The sequence below is a fragment of the Chaetodon trifascialis genome, chromosome 23 (genome assembly GCF_039877785.1).
Source record: "Chaetodon trifascialis isolate fChaTrf1 chromosome 23, fChaTrf1.hap1, whole genome shotgun sequence".
Taxonomy (NCBI): Eukaryota; Metazoa; Chordata; class Actinopteri; order Chaetodontiformes; family Chaetodontidae; genus Chaetodon; species Chaetodon trifascialis.
Genome location: NC_092078.1, coordinates 5770755 through 5788118, shown reverse-complemented (window position 1 = coordinate 5788118; position 17364 = coordinate 5770755). Strand labels below are relative to the sequence as shown.

The window sequence follows — 17364 nt, the reverse complement described above, 5'->3', positions numbered from 1 at the left end:
CCTCTCTGCAGCTGCTGGAGTGGATCCGCCGCACCATCCCCTGGCTGGAGAACCGCGTGGCGGAGCAGACCATGCGCTCCATGCAGCAGAAGCTGGAGGATTTCCGCGACTACCGCCGCATCCACAAGCCGCCCCGTGTGCAGGAGAAGTGCCAGCTGGAGATCAACTTCAACACCCTGCAGACCAAGCTGAGACTCAGCAACAGGCCCGCCTTCATGCCCTCCGAGGGCAAGATGGTGTCGGTGAGCAGGGCGGATTTTTAGCTCAGTACATCATCGCTGCCGCACGGCGTAATTGAAGATTTTCAGGCTTTAGCATCAGTTGGAGGATTACTTCCCCCCCGGTGTTTTTTATGCCCTAAAGCTTTGAAAATCCTTTCAAACCCTCCAGCATTGTGATCCAACAAAAATAAGACCATAACCTTAAGTACAGACACAAAGTCCTCACCGACTAACAGCAGCAAAAGTATCAGCTGAAAGAAGGAAAAACTCGAAGAGCACAAAACGTTTCGCCGAGTTGGAAATGCAAACAGAAGCTGCACCTCGTTTTCAAACTAATTTCAAATTTCTCCCTGAAATTTACATAGATATTAAAATGTTCTCGAGGCATACATTTCATTATTGGCACGCTGAACGCTCGGCTACCTTTAACAAGTGTCAATAAAAAACTCCCCCAGGATATCGCCAACGCCTGGAAGGGTCTGGAGCAGGTGGAGAAGGGCTACGAGGAGTGGCTGCTGACCGAGATCCGCCGCCTGGAGAGACTCGACCACCTGGCTGAGAAGTTCAAGCAGAAGTGCGCCATGCATGAGGCCTGGACCGGAGGTAGGGACCACAGAAAGGTGCGATGAACAGAATCAGGATCACACAGAGGGAGAGGAGAGCGTGGAGCGCGAGCAAGAGGCACTTTGTGTTTGTCCAATGTGACCTTCAGACGGTTAAGAAGAGATAGAATATCATGGAGGGCTCAGAACAAAGGACATGGATTTGTGAGGGGGCTCAGTCGGTTAAGTTTGAATGTTAAAAGTGTGAAACACAAAACATTAAGCTGTACTTATGTACATATACTTCTATATATATGTACCTATATTAACCGCTTCAGTCGGCGTTTATGTTTCCTGGAGGTGTCAAGTTTCCTCCTCACACTTTCTGGACCGCGACCGGCTTCCAAACAAGTTGTGATTAGTGTTGTTTTTGGCGGCCTGTTTTTATTTTAGTCTTAGTGTCAAGCTGTCATTTTAGTTCTCATTAGTTTTAGTCACCTTCATACATATTTCAGTCGACTAGAAGTCTGAGCATTTTAGTCTCATTTTAGTCAGAATTATCCGTCACTATTTTAGTAAGTGCCCAGTAGTAGAGACGAAACCAAAATTTTCTTTTAGCCAAACCAGAGATGAACCCCGGCTGGCCGGCCATCGGTCCCGTCAGCTGTCTGTCATTAACGTTAACCTACCTCAGCTGCATCTTCTAAATAACGCCACGAGTGGGAACTAATGCCGTGACGTCGCTGCGACTGCGCAGTGCGACCTGATGCAGCCCCTGAAGTGAGACACGGGAAACAGAAATACTGCGAAATAATAATAACAACGCGACTAAACGAGATGAAATAATGTTAGAACATTTCCTCTCGTCTTGTTTTAGTCAACGAAAATGAAGAGACATTTTAGCAGTTTTTATTTTATAAACCACATTTAGTCTCGTTTTTATTCGCCAACAATATTGCGTTATATATTTAATTATAGATATCGTCACATGACCAGCATTTCTGTTGTGTCTCGTCTTGTTTTCGTCACGTGATAAAGGTTCGTTGACGACGATATTTCCACTGATGTGATGTCACAAACTGCCACAGAATAATGTAGCAGTTTATGGGGATAATAAAAGAGCGAAAGCAGAGCTGTAACTGCAGTCGAGGGGAGACGAAGTGAAGATTAGGTCAAACCATCCATGTGTTCCAGGTAAGGAGGACCTGCTGTCCCAGAAGGACTACGAGTCGGCCTCTCTGATGGAGATCAGGGCCCTGATGAGGAAGCACGAGGCGTTCGAGAGCGACCTCGCCGCTCACCAGGACAGAGTGGAGCAGATCGCCGCCATCGCTCAGGAGCTGAAGTAAGAGGCTGGGAAGAGGTGTGGGAAAACGGCGATGAGGAACGAGATTAGAGATTATGCCAGATTAAGGGTCTTATTTGGAGACTGTAGGAGGGACGGGAGAGGAGTGACTGAAGTGTTGTAAGACTCTTAATGGCCGCGACGTGCTGAGAGCAGACGAGGATGTGAGCGCAGCCAAGAACAAAAGACGCAACAGATGAGTGGAGAGCATTTTAATGAGAGGAATAAAAAGATGAAAGGATGGTTCATGGAAGAGCAGAAACCTCTGATCTCAGTTTCCTTATTCCTCACCACTCCTCAGGGCCCCTTTTTTCCCCACACATAGTTTCGAGTTGGTGTCTTTGATGCTATATACGGTCTAATATGAGCTGAATATGTATGCGTGCCAGCCATAATTTATCAGTCAGTGCTTCAAAAGGAGATATTAAACACTCGAAAGCAAAATGTTCTGAGATGACCCCTCAAAGTGGCGTCAAATACTCTGATGAGTCCAGATATTTGGGAAGAAGAAGCTGAGTTTTAAAAGGTGGCAGGTGACCAGCAGTAAATTTGACAACTGCACTTGATTTTTGTCGTCTTTCTGACCTCGAGTTCCTCACGAGCACAGATGATTAGCGGTGCCGCTCTGTTGTCTCCTGCAGTGAGCTGGACTATCACGATGCTGCCACGGTCAACTCCCGCTGCCAGGGCATCTGTGACCAGTGGGACAACCTGGGGACCCTGACCCAGAAGAGGAGGGACGCGCTGGAGGTGAAACTCTGAATCATGATGGCGCTGCGGTCGCGCAGGTGGAAGATGCGTTCTTCATGTACCAAAACCTTTGTTTTCGTGTATCTGCAGCGTGTGGAGAAGCTGTGGGAGACCATTGACCAGCTGTACCTGGAGTTTGCCAAGAGGGCGGCGCCCTTCAACAACTGGATGGACGGAGCCATGGAGGACCTGCAGGACATGTTCATTGTCCACAGCATTGAGGAGATCCAGGTACAGCCAGACGACGCAGCCTTGATATATGATTTATAATCATCTTATGGCCCTGCTGGACATTAAAATCTGAATAAATGATCCAGCCATCAAAGCAAAACGTTGATTTCTGTTGTTACATGCTGCAGAAAATCAGTATAAAAGCCTCCCACTTTTTCCTTAATTGACAGTTTGCCTGAATGAATATGAATTGTGTCCGGAAAAGTAAAAAATTAAGATTCAGGAAACTCCTTTGAGTCTGTAATTGAGTTTGTTCTGACCTCAGAGGTCAGTCGGCTGCACATTAATGCACAGTTTCGGCAGATTTTTCTGTCCATTAGGACAAAACGCACAAGTAAAACGCTCAGGGTGAGTTTTTCTGTAAGTGCTGGTGAACGAATGTCTCGAGCTAATCTCATTAAAACTCAACCTGTTCTCCCTCAGAGTCTGATCACCGCTCACGACCAGTTCAAGGCCACCCTGCCCGAGGCCGACAAGGAGCGCATGGCCACCATGGGCATCCACAACGAGATCCTGAAGATCGCCCAGACCTACGGCATCAAGCTGTCCGGAGTCAACCCCTACACCAACCTCTCCCCCCAGGACATCAGCACTAAGTGGGACACTGTGAGTCCAACAAAGGCACCCAAGAGTCCACATGTGGAGGAACACGGGGGAGATAACTATTATTGTAGATCCAAAACTAAGCAGTTTGTGTCATCTGATGTTGTGTAAACAGGAAATAACCTGCCTCACGCTCTGCATTTGGTCAGCTGGCTAATAATAAGTACAGAGCAAACACAGCGACGGGGCAGAAATAGTACATGTAGGTTAGAGTGACACTGAAGCCTGCTGGCTGCAAGCGCTCAGGGCAAATCAGAATAACTGCAGAGCAGATGTGTGTCACTGCAAGACTGTGGGAACCACGAAATAACTCAAGCTGCACTCGAATGGCCATATTTAATTTGCAAACATCATGAAATCGCTTCTATGTCTGATATTGTGGCCGTCGTTGACTCGTGAATGTTATCCATCCGCCCGCAGGTGAAGCACCTCGTCCCCCTCAGAGACCAAATGCTCCAGGAGGAGGTGGCCAGACAGCAGGCCAACGAGAGACTGAGGCGCCAGTTCGCCGCCCAGGCCAACATCATCGGACCCTGGATCCAAACCAAGATGGAGGTACAGTGTCACTGCAACGTGACACCAGGCTGTGGAGGCAGAACAGGAAACTGCACTTTAACCACTGTCTCCCTCTGCAGTCGCCAAAACACAGTGAAGGCAGAATTTGGGACACTGGAGCATGAAAGATATTGACAACTTTTGACATTTTTTATACAGTGACGGCATTTTTATTGAGTCCTGAGGTGAAGTAATAGCAGTAGAGTATGAAAAGGCAATAAAACACGAGACAGCATTAAAGAAAAGTGCAATTCAGTAAAATATGAAGTCTTCAGATGTTTCGATTAACTTCCAGCTCCTGTTCATTCAGTCGTGGTTGCTCATTTAAAAACCAGCTGAAAGTAACGAGCAGTCCATTAAAAACAGATGAATCTTTAAGCACCAGATGAAACCCAGTTGTCACAGACTCTCATCCTGTGACGCCTGCAGGAGATCAGCCACGTGTCCGTGGACATCGCCGGCTCCCTGGAGGAACAGATGAACAGCCTGAAGCAGTACGAGCAGAACATCATCAACTACAAGTCCAACATCGACAAGCTGGAGGGAGACCACCAGCTCAGCCAGGAGTCCCTCATCTTCGACAACAAGCACACCAACTACACCATGGAGGTACGGCAGCCTTTACCGCGGCCACTGCGACGGGACGAGCCGCCGCCGCCGCCGCTGTCGTTCCTTTGCTTAACGCCTGTTTTCTCCGCCTCTGCAGCACGTCCGCGTGGGCTGGGAACAGCTGCTCACCACCATTGCCAGAACCATCAACGAGGTGGAGAACCAGATCCTGACCCGCGACGCCAAAGGCATCAGCCAGGAGCAGCTCAACGAGTTCAGGGCCTCCTTCAACCACTTCGACAGGGTGAGGCGTTCACTGACCTTGAAAAGCACTCTAACTGTCCAGCATCTGGATGTAAATGGGGGTTATTCAGTAATGTGGTTGATTTAAGTAACGTCTCAAAGCAAAAACTTGACCATTAAGAACTTAAAACCTGAACCTTGTTACTATGAGCTGCGTCTTTCCTTTGCAGAAGAGAAACGGCATGATGGACCCAGACGACTTCCGCGCCTGCCTCATCTCCATGGGTTACGATCTGGTCAGTGCCGCGCGTGCATTTTCTCATAAAAATGTAAAAAGGCGTTTCATGCACTGATTCGATCTTTTCTGTCTGGCAGGGTGAGGTGGAGTTCGCTCGCATCATGACTCTGGTGGACCCCAACAACACGGGCGTGGTGACCTTCCAGGCCTTCATCGACTTCATGACCCGCGAGACCGCCGAGACCGACACCGCAGAACAGGTCATGGCCTCCTTCAAGATCCTGGCCTCAGACAAGGTAAGCAGACGAACGCAGCGTCCCGCTCGCTCGGCAGCAATAACATGTTTTTATCCAGAGAAGAAGAATTACGTTTTACCCTCTCTGAAGACTGACGCCACTACAGCCAAATCCAGTTTCTGTCAGCGGATTAGACAGACCTGATTTCCCAGGAGACCCTTGGTCACAAAGACATGTTAACTGGAGTTTTAATGGTCTTTTTCGACACAGAAAAGCATCAAACTGGGAAAGCACCAGTGACAGCAGAGACGCCGAATAAAAGGAGAGCAAAGAATCTTTGAGCAATTAAAATTCAGCTTTGATCTGATCCTCTGAAATTAGTCAGCAGGCTAAAATTAGGCCAGAAGTACGAAAACAAGAGCCAGACTCCCTTTAAATCTGGATTATTAGCAGTAAATCTTCCTCGCTTGCTGTTCTGGCTCGGACTGAAAATCACAGCCTCCTCTTCTCCGTCCTGCAGAATTACATCACAGTGGAGGAGCTGCGCAGGGAGCTGCCGCCCGAGCAGGCCGAGTACTGCATCAGCCGCATGACCAGGTACATCGGAAGCGACTGCCCCTCCGGCGCCCTGGACTACATCTCCTTCTCCAGCGCCCTCTACGGAGAGAGCGACTTATAAACCGCTCCTCCTCCTCCTCCTCCCGTCCCTTCTTCCCAGCTCCCGCTGTTCCCTCCTCTGTGGAGAGAGAGCGATTGAAACCCCTTCCACTGTCCTCCTATATTCTTTGTTCTTATCATTTTTTCCCTCTTTCAAATCTTTCTCCCCCTTCTCCCCAACTCCTCCCGTCCCAGAAACACCGCCCAGAGAGGGTGAGAGTCGAAGACTTTGCTCAAAAATCGTAGACGCCGCGTTCGGACCGGTCAGCTCGTCCCTCATTTCTGCCTGAGTGCCTTTAAAAAGCAGGAGCGTGCCGGGTTTTGCACTGAACATATGTAAGCAGCATACATATTAACATACCTGCCCTTAGGAGACGACAAACAGGAGGAGGCAGCGAGGGAGAGGAAAGAAAAGGTGTTTTGAGCAAAGCCTCCTGCTCTCGCCCTCTCGATCAGATGACATATTTTTTTTGTAGAAGGGTAATTAAAGAAGGAAACGTGATGAAAATGCTGGTTGGTCAGTCGGTTGTGTATTTGTGCAGATGCATGCTATGTTGAAGTTTAGAAACGCCGCCTTTGTGAGTCCCCGACTCTTAAATCACACGACAAAAACGAAGCGTCATTAGGAGCCTGTTTTGAGGCCGCAGAGGGGCCGAGCCGGTCAGGTGCTACCACGTCACGAAGCCAGTGTCACAGCACTGTGACGCCTGGAGATCTTAAAGCCTTAAGCTCAGGAAGAAACGGAGGGCGAACCGGAGCACTTACACTTTGAAGCACTGAACGTTAAGAAGACGACAGCGGGCAGGGAGAGCAACTCAGCAAAGCACTGTGGGTAAAAATAGACGAAGAGAGGGCCACGGCTGGACTTAAGAGCGAAGACGGAAAGACTTACGGCCAGAGAGATCGATCCCACGCGCCTCTCTCCTAAATTTAACAAAAACAGGGAGGCGATTTTGTCTCGTCACGGAGGGACAGACAGAGAGAGAGAGGTGTCGAGCAGTGAGGGACGACAGGGCATCAGGAAAGTTGTGGACAGAAGGATCGATACTGTACGTGGGACCACAGCAGGCCTATGTCAGCGAGGAAGCAAGTAGGGTTTTGGTCCCATTGGCGTCATCAGTGCGAGTTGGCTCCTCCCTGCGCGTCGCCTGTGCTCCGTTCTTCTCCTCCTCATCATCATCATCATCATCACCGAAAGCCACACAAGCTCACTTTCACAAATTTTAAAAGCCACAACTTGGAATAAAAAAGGAAAATTATATTACTAAACAACAGTTGTTTGTGTGTTTTTTTTAATTGCTTCAGCACCAGACAAAAAAAAAACGACCTGCATTTTTTTTCTTTAGCTTACAAGAAGGAATAACTGCTTTGGATCTCAATGCAAATCAACTGTTTTCAGCGTGACGTCTCATCTAACAGCCCGACCTCTAACCTCCGAGCCGTGGTCACATGTCGGGGTCGTTGTCCAGGTCCCAGCACAGGTGGGACGGGAAGCTCAGGCCTCTCTCCTGGGCGTGGCGTGTCCAGCGCTCCTCGTCCCCCCGGTGCGTCAGGTACCTGCAGCCCATCCTCTGCTCGAACTCCCTGAGGTCACACCACAGCTGGAAGTCCTGCAGGAGGGGGGGGGCGAAGAGGAGGGAGTTAATTAATTAATGAATTAAAACATGCAACAAATCACAGAAAACGTAGCTTCACAGTCCACACGGACGACAAACAGCTGCACTCATATACAGAACGCAATATTCAAAATGCGACAAAGCAACATGTCTTTTCTATAAACATCATTTCTGAGATCTTCAACATCCTGCCAGCATCAGACTGGACAGGTGTGACGTCTCTGACCTCCAGCCAGGGGTGTCCCAGCGCTTTGCCCACGCTGAACCTCCGTCTGACCGACACCTGCAGCAGGTTGTTGATGAGACTCACGGCTGGGGACGAAAAGAGACAGACGGGTGAGGCCATGAGGCGCAGGCTGTCTTAAAAGTGGTCCGATGGAGGCACCTAGTGGCCAGCAGGAGAACACAGACTCCCAGCATGCAGACAAACAATGTTCAAACCCTCTGAAAGATGCATTTCTGATTCATAGTGAGTTAGCAGCTAACATATTTAACTGTCCTTGGTGATGCATTCAAGGGCACTCTGACATCTGATCGCTTTGCATTGCTAAAGTCAAACCAGCAGACGAGCAATAATCAAACATGATGAGACGAGCGTCATATAATCCTGCATTAAAGGACGTTAGACTCTGGTGTATCAGACTGTCCTTGAATGCACCCACAGTAGGAGAAACGGTCCTCACCCTCCAGTGAGATGTATGTCCAGGGCTGTCGGGGGTACATGAAGGCAGCGTTGGTGATCTGCTGCCTGATGTCCTCGTCCTCGTTGAAGGGGAACGTGCCGCTCAGGCTCACGTACATGATGACGCCCACTGACCACATGTCCAGGGAGCGGTTGTAGCCGTTGCTGCTGATCACCTCCGGCGCCAGGTAGGCGGGCGTGCCCACGACCGAGCGGCGGAAAGACTTCTCGCCGATGATGCGGGCGAAGCCGAAGTCGCACAGCTTCACCTGCGGGGGCGCGGGGTGGATTTAATGTGTGTGATGTGGTGAATTAAAACGGCACACAGAAACAAAGTCCCACCTGTGGGAAGGGGTCCGCGGAGGCCAGCAGCACGTTCTCAGGTTTCAGGTCACAGTGAGCGATGTGTTTGAGGTGCAGGTACCGCAGAGCCTCGAGGATCTGCAACACACACACACACACACACACGCACACACACAGGGAAAAAAAGCATGAGAACGAGCAGTCACAGTACAGTAATTTAAGCTACATGCAGGAGGTCATGCTGTGAGGGGAAGGATCTGGATTTCAGCTACGACTGCATTTTGCTCTGAATAACATTTCAGTCTTTGAGACTTTTGGTCAAGATCTATAAAAAAAAACATTGCAATGAAAACTGAACTCAAAGGAAAAAAAAAGGCTTTAACTAGGACAAGACCAAAATCTGTCTACAAATCCGCTGACAGAACCACTCAGAGGTGAAGACAGAGGAGATTTCCAGCCGTCTTCACGTCTGTTTGATCAAATAAAAGCACTTCTTAGTCGTCTGAGCTGAGATCAGTTTAACCAAAGAGCCACTCTCAGGTTATTTTAGGTCAATAGCTTCTAAAAATTACAAATCTCCAGGTTTTCACACACAGAGGAAGACTCGTGTTCTTCATCTCACGACCCCTCACATTTATCTTTTGACCCCCCCCTTTGACGACGGGACGGCGGCGTCACCTGCGTGACCAGGAAGCGCGTGTTGCGTTCAGGGAGTCTGCCCATCTCGCTGGACAGAATCATCTCCAGCATGTCTCCGTGGAGCCGCTCCATGACGACGAAGACGTGCTCCGGCGTCTCGAACATCCCCTCCAACAGGACCACGCCAAGGTGGGACAGGCTCTGTGCACGAACACACACACACACACACACACACACACACACACACACACACACACACACACACACACACACACACACACACACACACACACACACACACACACACACACACACACACACACACACACACACATCAGATGCTACAGAGAATGCACGAACATGAAGCTGAAACGCGTCAGCACCTGCAGGATGGCCACTTCGTTCCTCAGCTGTCGCTCCTGTTTGGTGGGGAAGCGCGTCTTGTCGATGACTTTGATGGCAACTGGCCGACCTGACTTCCTGTGAGTACCTGAGGAACGAGAAATAATGATCATCGCTGATTTAACGAGCCTCAGTTTTAATCAATTTCAATCTGATTTTAATCAAGTGATTTTTGGGAGTCAGTCAAGGTGATTCGTTATTTTACAGGTGCATCTTTTCACATTCATTTTCTAAAAAGGAAGCCTGTAATTAGCACCCGATTAGAGTCAGTGTTCAATTAGCACACTTCTAATTAACTGAAATGAAATGCCTCGTTTGGTTAAGGCGCATTAGATCAGCTAAACATCTAATTTGAGTCCTGGGAAGCAAAAAATTCAACATATACTGAATGAAGATAATAAATCAACAAATACTGTTCAGACGTGTTGAAATAAACCACCATCAGAATTCTGACAAATGGCTTAAACTTTTCTCAGTTTTCCCTTTAATTAGTGCAGAATTACTGTGTTTTTTTCCAGGAAATGATTATTATTAGTAACACAGGGGTCCATGAAGTGAAGCGTTAGCGTTCTTACTGTAGCTGCTAATCTCACCTTTGTAAACCACTCCAAACTGCCCCGAGCCCAAAACCTCATCTGTGAAGATCTGATACACCAAGCTGATGTCCTGAACACACACACACACACACACACACACACACACACACACACACACACACACACACACACACACACACACACACACACACACACACACACACACACACACACACACACACACACACACAGAACAACAGTGTCCAACATGTCTTCAGCTCACTGTGTTGATCATATGTTAGCAGTGTGATCCTTACCACGCTGTCCTGGCGTGAATCCCTATCTGTAATCAGAGCAGGACAGACATCATTAAATAGGAACTTATTGATTAACAAATATTCTGATTCATCCCGTCTGACTCATTAAACTGTATTAAGGAGAGTTTTCAGGAACCAGCAGCACCGTTTGTTTCCTCCTCGCCGTGTCCCCCGCTGCTCTGGACGGGCATCAGAGCCTGACGGACGGCGCCCTCCCAGGCCGGCCCGTCCTCCCCGGCCACCACGCAGTACACCAGCGAGGCCGTCACCACCTCGAAGGAGTGGGCGCCGCTGCCCGGCAAAGGGGGCACGGAGAGCCGGGCGGGGCCGCGGACCTGCAGCACCTCGGAGAGAGCGATCTCCTGGAGGAGAGGCGGAGGGGTGAGGGGGGTCTTAGCGTTCTGGCAGAGAGCTCGGCGCTGAGGCGTCGCTTGTGAACTCTACCTTGTAGTACTTGGTGCTGCTCTCGTTCTGGTACAGCGTGATGCTCTTCCAGTCCAAGATCCAGTAATGACGTTTCCTCTGAGAGAACAGCAGACACAGCAGCTGAGAGAGTTTTCTCACTGATCTTATAGAACATGACGCGTAGCTGCAGATGAAACAGGCTAACAGCAGGTAAAGAAGTTCAAATGAGCTCAGCCTGAAACAGCTGCTTTCAGCCGTAATCTGCGTGTGTCTCACCAGCGTGTCGGTGTCGGTGTGATGCAGCAGCCATCCCTCCCTCAGGACTCCGCCGGCTCTCCTCTTGGTGTGATGCACCGTCTGGACGAGCCTCATCAGAGGGATGTAGCTGCTGAAACACGGGCTGAAAAAGACGAGAAGCAGGACGATTCAGGGCTGAAACTTACTGTGACAGTAACGTCTACATGCCTCTAGGTGGCAGCACGGCCCACAGCTCACAGACGATGGGGATGAATTCAGCGGTGGATGACGGGACAGATGAGTGTGTGTGTGCGTGTGTGGAGGTGGCACCTGACAACAGCTGTGAGTCTGACATCATCTGTGCCAACAGGGCGCCACCCTCTAAACGGGATGACATCACCTGAACGCATCAACGGGCTCTGACCTCATCGGCTCTCGCGGCGGCTCCTCATCCTTCGCCTCGGCCATCGAGTCTCCGTCATCATCAGAGACTTCTAGTGTTGTCGTGCTGGTGATGTCTGAGTCATCGTCCTCGGGGTCCGGTGGGTGACTGTGAGCCTCTGCTGTGGATTCTGGGAAAGTGACATCATAAGCAAACAATATCAGAGCTGCAAGTTGTTTTCATGTCCAAGTTTTCAGCGAACTGTCGGGTCTATAAAATGACAAAAAACAGGGAAAAATGCCAAAGTGAGGCAAGAATCCAAAAGCTGGAACGAGCAAATGTTCCGCAAATATTCCTTTTAAAAAGTAGTCATTTTTCTCACGTGATACCAAAGATCATGTGAAATTAATAACAGGAAGAAGTTTGAATATCACGTCTCTTGATTGCTCTTCATGACATACAAGTGCTTTGATCTAAATGCTAATGCTAGCATGCTAACATGCAGATGTTTTGCAGGTATTGTATTCACCAACTTAGCTTAGCCTGTTAGCATGCTAACAATCGCTAATTAGAATTAAACACAGAGTGCACTGAGGCTGATGATGGCGCCGGAGGAAGAGTCGTGATCAGCAAAGTTTTAAAGATTCTGAAGCACCGCCGCTGCTTCTTACAAACGTGATGCTTCTGGGAATCTGAAATGAGTCTGAATCCATCAGATATTCTTCAGATGGAGGCTGACTCAGCTTTGACTCACCACGGCGTCATGGGAGCATCTCTCAAAGGAGCGTGATCTAACAGAGTTACCGTACGAGGCCAGAATGAAAGACCAGGCCCTGCAGAGCCGCCGCTCACCTTCCCCGTTGGCGCCCCTCTTCTCTCCTGGACAGTCTCTGGGGACCAGCGGCTCACAGCGCCGATGGCAGTTAAACCTGCAGTCTGACGAAGGATCAGAGGGGAGAGGTGGAAACAGAGAGGGAGGCGGGTGGATGCAAGAAAAGGATGCAAGAACCTGACTCCTAAATGTGATTTAAAGTTCAGTTTCCTCAGCTGACTGATGTTTCTGAACGTCTAAACCACAACAGCTCATCAAAGCCCAGACGCTGCTGGAACAGAACATCTAAAAATGGCCACAGAAGAGGTTTATATATTATATAAGTCCTCGCTGTAGAAAGGCGGTTCAGAGAAGACGGCTGGCTGCAAAATATTTATCCTCCGGAAAGCTCAACCTGAGGGTCAGAGTTCATTCTGGACCAAGGAAACAGCTTCAACTGTCATGAAAAATACATGCTGTCTCTATGACAAACTCCATCTACTGAGGAAGACTGTGGTTGTGGCTGAAAGCTCTGGAAAAGGCTTAAAGAGGAACTGGGGTTGGCTACAAAACTTCAGAGTGTGAAACTCCCAGACCCGACCTGCAGCCCCCCTCACCTGAGCACTGCAGCCCCTGTCTGAAGAGCCCTTTGAGCAGCCGGTGGCAGTACTGGCAGACGGTGGGTTTGGTGTAGCTGTGGATGTGGAAGGTGTGGGGGACCAGAACCCCGCTCCTCTCGCTGTGCCCGACTCCCAGCCACACCGGGGGCTCGGCCCAGGACGGGGGCCTGGAGGAGGGCTTGGACATGCTGATCTGGCGAGGGACGACAGTTTGGGGTAAACATGATGTAACCTGGTCGTGAAAAAGACGTAAGATGCTGCCACCCGATGGCTCCTCACCTCCTCCAGACTGCCTCCTGCCTGATTGGACAGGGAGTGCTTATGTGGTCGCTGGGGGTGAAACAGGGAGAGGCTGGTGCTAACCTGACGCCGTGCTCGACGGCAGTCATTGGGCAACTGGAAAGCACAGCGTTTATGAAAGTCTAATCCACAACCTGGAGAGAGGAGACAGGATTTAGTGAGGATATCCTTCCTCCACAGCGCGTTCACACACTGATGAAGACACTTCACCTTCACACTTTAACCCCTGTCGAACGAGCCCCCACAGCATCTCCCCACAGTGGTGGCAGAAGGTGGGAGTCCGGTACGACTGGACCACCAGGGAGTGTGGCCGGATCCTCATCTCAGTCACCGCCGCAGATTCTGAGTCAGATTAAAACAAAGAGATGGAGTGAAGTAAGATGACACCAGGCTCACATCTGTGCTCTGCTGACAGATTCGCCACCGAAAACACCTGTTTTAGCCGAGGAGGCGAGGTTCAGCAGCTTCGTGATGCATGCAGGAACACTGACTGCTCCTCGCAGATAAGGTGACAGCCTGCGAGCATCTGAGTGATGTGTGAAATCATAACAAGGTAAACTCAAAGACCGAGAGAGCAAAGCAATTCCAGCAGGGCTTGAAACACTAAAAACAAACATTTATGTAATCAGAGGCCTTTGATTTGTAAAATGACGTCTGTTTAAACTTCAGTGTTTTTCACCCTGGACCCTTTTTTCCCATGTTTGTGTCAAACGGACTGCAATGTAATGTAGAAGAGAGAGGTAATGTAAAGTGTTTGTTTCTGTCACTGACGGGCTCGGATTATTACTCCAAGAGTCTGCAGCATCACCGAAAGGATCCCTACAGAGAGACCTTGTTGTTTAACAGCTGCTGCATCGCTCTCGCCAAAGCCACCAGACTCCATTTACAGAAACACTCATTTTATCACTGTTGAACATGCTTCATTCAGACATGACAGACACAAAATAAAACCCACCAGAACTGTCTTGTCTCATCTTTCACTGCTCCAGAAATCATCAACAACTCTGGTTTGGTTGAAATAAACCTTTAATTCATCGAGTTGGTGTAAAAATATCAGGTGATGATTACTGCTGGTGCTTACTTACTGCTGATTGCTGGTGATTACTGGAGCAGAGAAGGATGAACGAAGAAGAGTTTAGTGGGTTTTATTAGGTTTCTGTGTGTTTTACAATGATAAAATGACTGTTTTTGTAAATGGGGTTTGGTGGCTCTGACAGGAGCGATGCAGGAGCTGTTTTTCACTCCAAAAAAAGGTCTGTAAGTGTTGGGATCCATTCGATAATGTTCTCAGACACAATAATAACATAACAGCAAAAACAAAGAGCTTCAGTGGACGTACGCTGACGGTTGAAGGATTAGATAACAGCCCGTTTAGCAGCTGCCGGCTGCAGCCTTCTCGCTCAATACGGACCAATTTCAGAAACTGTTGTCTCTATTAGTCACTTAGACACAAAAACACCTTGTTTTATCACCATGTGTGGCTCAAACAGCCAACAGATAACTGAAAGACAATCCACAGCCACACAAAGTCTTGTTTCCACGCTCGTTGTTGCCCTCTGACCTGCGATGATGACCTCGATGAGGTCTCCATCCTGCAGCTTGTCGTCGTCTGTCAGGCGGCGCAGCAGCTGCTCTGAGGCGGCCTGATGTCTGAACAGCAGAATCTTCTCCCCGACGCCCACCACGCTGCAGTCTGGAGCCTGAAGACACAGACGGTCGCAGGTTTTTGAAACGCATTACATCCACCAGCCGGGGCGACGCTAATACATCTACATGTAGCATGTGAATAGAGGAAATAACTGTACTTATTTAGCTCTTTCGACACTTCTCTAATGACAAAATTAAAGCTTACACACTTTACTGAGAAGCTTCTTTTCAAAGTTAACATTTCACATCTGTATTTATATGATCTGAAGTCTGGAGACACAGAAAAATATCCAGCCTGAAGAGGCCAAATCTGACTTTTGGAGGCTTCAGCGCTTTAAACGATGTGGTGTGCACGGCTGAAGTGCTCAGCTGCTGCTCCCCGGTCAGAAAGGAAGAGATGCATTTGCAGCCTGGAGGAAAGTTCAACGTCTATATTTGTACAAGTCAAACTGTCTTTGGCATCGCAAACACTGACCTAGTTACACACTGAGAACAGTCCTATGTGCTCAGCAGATCACAGATCAAAGATGATACGATCTAAAATACTGCAAACAGTCACAAAAACCGCATCTTCAGTCTGTCAGCCGTCGCCGGCCTCGGCTATAATCATGTGTGTGAGGCACTAAAAATACTGAAGTGCACCACCACCAGAATCAGCGATTTGAGAGGTTTTAGCATGAACAGAGGGATTCTGGGAGAGCATTGCACAAATGTTAAGTATTAAATAAAGTGTTCAAATATGGATAATTGGATAAAATACGTTAATTTCCATGTCAGTTTGTAACCTGCTGATCTGCTGTCTGGAAGACGTGAAGAGGAGCGCTGGTGTGCAGTGAAGCAGTGTGTGTGCGTGTGTGTGTGACAGCGGTGGAGAGGCTGTGGTTGGAAACTTTGCTGCGCTCTCGTCGACCACACAGTCTGTAACTGAGGCGGTATGAAGGCCGGAGCAGCGGACTGTGAGACCAACACCTGCGATTCCTCCTCATCTAACCTCATCTCCAGCGTGACTGCGCCTTTAACGACACGCCGCTCACTCACACTCTGCTCTCATCGAAGATTCGGCCGTTTTATCGTGCGTGTCTCTGCCCTGTCGCCCTTAAATGCTCCATGAAGTCCAGTGAGAGGAGGCTGTGAAAAGTTTAGATGTCTGTTTGTGTCACTTTGACCTGCTTTTACAGGCCAAACACCGGCAGCGAGCGGGATACGCCACAGCCAGAAACCACGGCAGCATCCTTCAGACTGCAGACGCTTGCTGGTTTCTCAAAAGCCACATTTTACACAGTAACCTACACAATCCTCCCTCACGCTCAGGGTGACCTTTCACAGTCCACTTCCTGACAGCTCTGAGAGGCTCGAAGCGTCAACTGAATATTTTCCAAGTGGGACTGTGTTAAGGGTCAGAGCGGCTCCTCATTCATGTGCCGTTTAATCACTCTTTGTAGCGTGAGCCTGAGCGCCATCTTGATCACCTGCAGGCGTGGGACTTGAACCAGCCACACTCTGGTCACACACAGAGCAGTGGTTCCGTTTTAACCTGTGCCGGTTTGAAAAATTTGCTTTGACCTAGCTACCTGCCGGATATTCAGGGTTTAGAAAAGAGAGAAAAGGGCCAAGGAGACTGAAATATCACGATTTCCGATCTCTAGTGTCGGTCAAGCTCCCAAACATCCAGTCCTACAACTCCCATAATGCAACTCTATGCCATCTCCCACTGCTTCCTAAATGTCCACTTCTACCAAAGCCCACACCTGCAGTTCATGATGTAAACAAGTCTCAGTCTTACACCAAAGTCCAGTCATTTTTTTCTAACTTTTGATCAAAAGCTCCTCCAAAGCGAGACGACACCTGTTCCCACAGGCTGCTCCTCATGACCAGCAACCTGAACTTCAAAGGTACATTTGGTGAAAAGCTCCTTTAAGTCTCTGATGGACTGTAATGTCCTCAAGCCGCTTGGGGACGGCAGCGTGAGGTCTGGATTACCTTGCGCTCTATGATCTCTGCAGCCAGCCTCTTGGCATGCCGATAGCTCAGGTTGGCGGCGGGGACTTGAACCACCTCCCTGAACAGGCCGAGCTGGAACTGGACCAGAGCCGGCGCCGCGAGACTGGTGGGACTGGAGGGAGCCACTGTGGACATGGAGGAAGATCCTGCAGCAAGACGGGACTGGTTTGTGGATTACTGCAGACACAAACACACGATGGACTGTGACGGTTTCTGATTAAAATCAGACAAAAACCAGCTGAGGTTCACTGCAGAAAAGGCTGATTTTCTTTTTCTAAACTATTCCTGGAGTCTCA

General features: G+C 49.1%; 2 protein-coding genes across 3 annotated transcripts in view; one reads left to right on the top strand and one right to left on the bottom strand.

Moving 5' to 3' along the window:
- Window positions 1-7436, top strand: part of actn3b (actinin alpha 3b) — a 35560-nt gene extending 28124 nt beyond the window's left edge. For both annotated transcript variants that reach the window (XM_070993567.1, XM_070993568.1), the window contains 12 exons: window positions 12-242; window positions 677-824; window positions 1958-2108; window positions 2750-2858; window positions 2949-3089; window positions 3513-3695; window positions 4113-4247; window positions 4677-4856; window positions 4954-5100; window positions 5270-5335; window positions 5415-5573; window positions 6034-7436. In XM_070993567.1, coding sequence (XP_070849668.1) covers window positions 12-242; window positions 677-824; window positions 1958-2108; window positions 2750-2858; window positions 2949-3089; window positions 3513-3695; window positions 4113-4247; window positions 4677-4856; window positions 4954-5100; window positions 5270-5335; window positions 5415-5573; window positions 6034-6192 — 1809 coding nt within the window. In that variant the 3' untranslated portion in view covers window positions 6193-7436. The remainder of the gene's footprint in view (window positions 1-11; window positions 243-676; window positions 825-1957; window positions 2109-2749; window positions 2859-2948; window positions 3090-3512; window positions 3696-4112; window positions 4248-4676; window positions 4857-4953; window positions 5101-5269; window positions 5336-5414; window positions 5574-6033) is intronic.
- A 130-nt stretch (window positions 7437-7566) lies between these two features.
- On the bottom strand, window positions 7567-17203 carry prkd4 (protein kinase D4). The gene is made up of 18 exons (XM_070993076.1): window positions 17048-17203; window positions 14982-15120; window positions 13631-13762; window positions 13400-13554; window positions 13118-13313; window positions 12542-12625; window positions 11732-11879; window positions 11347-11470; window positions 11110-11187; window positions 10811-11027; window positions 10666-10691; window positions 10406-10478; window positions 9794-9900; window positions 9450-9611; window positions 8811-8909; window positions 8470-8737; window positions 8013-8098; window positions 7567-7780 (listed from the first exon to the last, which is right to left on the bottom strand). Exons 1-18 carry the CDS (start codon window positions 17201-17203, stop codon window positions 7616-7618), a joined length of 2415 nt encoding a protein of 804 aa, XP_070849177.1. The 3' UTR covers window positions 7567-7615.
- Between the last annotated feature and the right edge of the window lie 161 nt (window positions 17204-17364).

Excerpts from the sequence above, each read along its gene's own strand:
- prkd4 (XM_070993076.1), bottom strand. The coding sequence starts at position 17,203 with ATGTCCACAGTGGCTCCCTCCAGTCCCACCAGTCTCGCGGCGCCGGCT. Across the intron at positions 11,880-12,541 it reads GAGGGGCGCCAACGGGGAAG|AATCCACAGCAGAGGCTCAC; the intron begins GTGAGCGGCGGC and ends TCACTTTCCCAG. Across the intron at positions 9,901-10,405 it reads GTTTGGAGTGGTTTACAAAG|GTACTCACAGGAAGTCAGGT; the intron begins GTGAGATTAGCA and ends CTCGTTCCTCAG.